Source organism: Galeopterus variegatus, unplaced genomic scaffold, assembly GCF_000696425.1.
Source record: "Galeopterus variegatus unplaced genomic scaffold, G_variegatus-3.0.2 Scaffold8688, whole genome shotgun sequence".
In the NCBI taxonomy this organism is placed as follows: domain Eukaryota; kingdom Metazoa; phylum Chordata; class Mammalia; order Dermoptera; family Cynocephalidae; genus Galeopterus; species Galeopterus variegatus.
The window spans coordinates 51,358-55,675 of record NW_007734799.1 but is presented as its reverse complement, the minus strand read 5'-3'; the positions used below and the strand labels follow the sequence as shown (position 1 = coordinate 55,675).

Here is a 4,318-nt window from a genome sequence, read left to right as displayed (position 1 = left end):
CCCTAGGCAGCTACCATGAGGGGATGAGTTATTCTGGACTGTAGAGGACTGCTACCGAGGGGTCAGAGGCCTACAAAGCAGAAGAGGAGAGGATTGATGATATGCCTATTTCCATCCTCTGAGTAAGGTTGATAAAACTAATGACAGGAAAGGGTCTAAAGCTAGTGAGCAGAATGAAGGCCGGACTGCAAGAAGTTAGAATAAATGTACCTAGTCCCTAGACTGGTGGTTCTTAACCCTGGAAGCTCATTTGAATCACCGGGAAGCTTTAAAAAAATGCTTAGGCTCTACCCCCAAGAGTTCCTGATTTAATTTTTCTCAAGTGGGGCCTAGATGGTGATATTTTCTAATAAGCTCCCTCGGTGTTTCCAAGGTGCAGCCAGCATGGAAAACCATATACTCACCCAATAAGCAACTGAAGATAAAGTGCTATGTATTGTTCTGACTTATCATTCATGGAGAACACAAAGAAAAGTGGACAAAATGACTATTTTTCTATAACACTGAAGAGCAGCATTTCCCTGTGGCAGCCTGAATGGATCAATACTGAAAACACCTAAGAAAGGAGTGATGCTAATTTGGAAGGGATTGGGAGTCCAGCGTCTCACCTGCGTGTGTTGTGGCAGACCAGAGTGAGGCAGGAGGGAGATACTTAATACCAGCTATGCTGGTAGGAGGCAAATATTTACCATGCTAGGATACTCCAGGAAGGCTTTAGATGAATGGTTCTCAGCCCTGACTGTACATTAGAATCACCTAGGGAGCTTTTAAAACACCCAAAACCCAGCCCACACTGCAGACCAGTCAAATTAGCATCTCCACAGGTGTGACTCAGGTAACCCCATTTTTTAAAGCTTCCCAGTTGATTCTGATGTGCAGCCAAGGTTCAGAATCACTGCTTTAGATAATTATTAGTGTTTATTCTCAGTAAAATCTGGCTTTTTATTAATCTGGAAGGAATATAGAGAAATCAGCAATGTTCCAGGTATGGAGACCAAGGACTAAGAACAAGATTAAAGCTTAGATAAGAGTAAGGCAAAAAGTTCTGCACAGCAAAGGAAACAACCAACAGAGCAGAAAGACAACCTATGGTATGGGAGAAAATATTTACAAACTATACATCTGATAAGGGATAATATCCAGAATATACAAAGAACTCAAACAAGTATACAGTAAAAAAACTAATAATCCAATAAAAAAATGGGCAAAGGAGATGAATAGACATTTTTCAAAGAAAGACATACAAATAGCCAACAGGTACATGAAAAAATGTTCAGCATCACTAGTCATCAGAGAAATGCAAATCAAAATGACATTGAGATATCATCTCACCCCAGTTAGATTGACCATTATTAAAAAGACCAAGAATAACAAATGCTGGTGAGGATGTTCTACACTGTTGGTGGGACTATAAATTAGCACAGCCATATGGAAAACAGTATGGAGGTTTCTCAAACAACTACAGATAGAGCTACCATATGATCCAGCAATCCCGCTACTGGGTATATATCCAGAAGAATGGAAATGATCATGTAAAAAGGATACCTACATTCCCATGTTCATTGCAGCTGTATTTACAATAGCCAAAATATGGAACCAACCTAAGTGTCCATCAATGGATGACTGGATAAAGGAAATGTGGTACATGTACACAATGGAATACTATTCAGCCATAAAAAAGAATGAAATTCTGCCATTTGCAACAACATGGATGAGTCTGGAGAAAATTATGTTAAGTGAAATAAGCTAGACAAAGAAACAGCAATACCACGTTCCCACTCCTAACTGGCTGCTAGGAAGGAAGGGAGGGGGGGGGCGAAGGGGGGGGGGGGGAAATGGGGTGGAAGAGAAGGAGGGAAGAAGGAAGGAATGAAGGAAGGAAAGAAAGAAAAGACCATAGCAATACATTGAACTTTCAGAAGGAGAGAACAAACCTAAGGATACTAGAGATGGGGGAGAGGGAGGGAGGGGGGCTGGGAAGTGACATGTCAGGCAGAGGGCATAAAGAAATATTATGATTTGTAAGAAAATAATAAATAAAAATTTTAAATAAAAAAATAAAATCTAGGCCAAAAAAATAAGAATAAGGCAAAAGGGAAGAAAAAAGGAGAAGAAAGAAGGATAAGAAGAGGGCTAAAGAAATCAAAGAAAAAAGAATAGAAAGGCAAGGAATTTGGGGAAGGGACCACACTCTTACTCAGGGTCACAGTTGCCCGGCCCCCAAGCTATCCCATCACCCTGTCCATGCGGATCGTCTGTAACACCAGCCCACAACAGGCGGTACTGATCCAATCAGACATTGGCATGGGAAATTCTAGATCGCCTTTTCTCTCGTTGCTGGGTCTGTTCCTTGAGCTGAACAACCCTGAATCCCCTCTTCTGGCCATTTAAAATTTTTCAGTTTTCTCCTCACTCAGAACAGCTGATGGGTCTCATTCTTTGCACAACAATAAATGATTACTAAGTTATAGGAACAGAAGATAAGTTAAAGGACATGTCACAGTCTAGCCCACTTTCCAATGATGGAATCTTCTCTTCAACACCCCTGAACAGGCTACTAGCCTCCTTAAACAATTCCAATAACCATGGCAGCCAGCCCCTCTTGAAAATCAAGCTATTGGGAAGTTTTTTGTGCGGGCTCAGAATTGTCTTCCCCGAATTTTTCACACTTTGGGTGTGATCCAACTGACAAGTGTCACACAGAACAAGTGGACAGTCACAGGAGGCTGAGACTTCTCATCTGCCCTCATCTTTCTGTTTCATCACCTGTTCTACAACGTGGTTTAAAGTTCACCTCTCCAACCCCTGCCACATTGTCACTTTCTTTTGAATTCATTTACGTCTACTTTCATCTTTTTGGACAGGGTCTCTATACTCCAGAAAGAATCTGAACAGCTCAAAGAGATGCTCACTTGGTACTTCTGAAAATTCCATACCACAAAGTGTTAAGGTGATGGTTTTAGCAACTCTCCATATGCCAGAAACTCCAGTATTGTTGTTATCTTGTGAAACTTTCAAGTGCAAAAATGAATATGAAAGCTTTACCTCTGATACTCTGGAGATCCATTTTGCAGAGTTTACCCGACCCTTTAAGGCTTCTCTTATCTGGAATATTTAACAAAAGGAGTTAAAAGATCATAAGAAGGAGTTAAAAGAATTAAAAGATTATAAGAAGTTAACACATGTGCTTGGGCTTGGCAAATACTGTGGCAAGGGAGCGTGTAGCCAGCGAGGTCCTGCTGGTGGGATATGGAGGCATCAGTAACCTGGTGCAGTGGTCTGGGAGACATGGAGAGATGAGGAGACAGACACAAGAGAGGCGGATCTGGCAGAGGAAACTCACATTCAGGGCTTTAAATACAGACCTAATGGTAAGAAGTATAGTTTGGCACAAGTTTTTAGGATTCCTTGACATAACTTTGGTTTTATTTTTTGGAGCACTTAAATAGTTAAGCACTTCCCACAGTTTGTCAATTATTCAAACCTCCCTTTCTAGAGGGAAAAATATATACATACTACACCACATAGCAGCAGTCTATGGAACCAAGGAAATAAGAATAATAAATCACAATTGTATTTTGTTTAATATCTTTAAAGTGCATTTCACATCTGTTATCTTATTTTACCCACCAAAATAACTGTAAGATAGATATTATTATCCCCAATTTGCAACAGTGCAAATAAAGGCTCCAAGATTGAGTGACATCTGGAGTTTGTCAGCCATAAAGAGAGGGAACCAAGACTTGAATTCATGTCCCCTGACTCCAGATCATCTTGTCCTTTTCCCTAAGTATCTCTGCTGAATACATGCTGTCTTCTTATTTCCTCTCCCTTTTCCCTCCAGCTATACAAAATGTCATTCGCCTTCCAAGGCCTCGTAGAAGTTCTGTCTTCACAATCAATGTATGCTAATGCCCTCCAGCTCAGGTGGCTTCAGCCTCCCTGAAAATGCAGTATTCTTTGTCATCCCCAGGCTCCAAAGAGGGAGGCACACTCCTCAGGGCTGGGGGCCACTGAGCTCAAGCATCCCCTGGGATTCGTGAAGATATTTTGGAGCATCTACCTACATTTTCTTTGTTCTCATCCTTTTTCACTCTGGTCTTTTATAATGTACATAACACATACTTTGTAAATTAATAATAAACACATCTGGTGATTCATGCTTACTGTTTTTCACTGATCCTAAAAGTTTGAAATCTACTAGCCGACTTTTTGTCAATTATCATGCATGATCCTATGATCATGCTCATAGGATCATGCTCAAAAGGTAAATACTGGGCCGGCCCAGTGGCGCACTGGAGAGTGCGCCGCTTGGGAG

The 4,318-nt window shown here is 41.1% G+C and overlaps 1 protein-coding gene across 1 annotated transcript in view; it reads right to left on the bottom strand.

Annotated features, from left to right (window-relative positions):
* Positions 1-2,832: 2,832 nt before the first annotated feature.
* Positions 2,833-4,318, bottom strand: part of GPR111 (G protein-coupled receptor 111) — a 19,798-nt gene continuing 18,312 nt past the window's right edge. The window contains exon 7 of the mRNA XM_008593082.1: positions 2,833-3,105. Coding sequence (XP_008591304.1) covers positions 2,833-3,105 — 273 coding nt within the window. The remainder of the gene's footprint in view (positions 3,106-4,318) is intronic.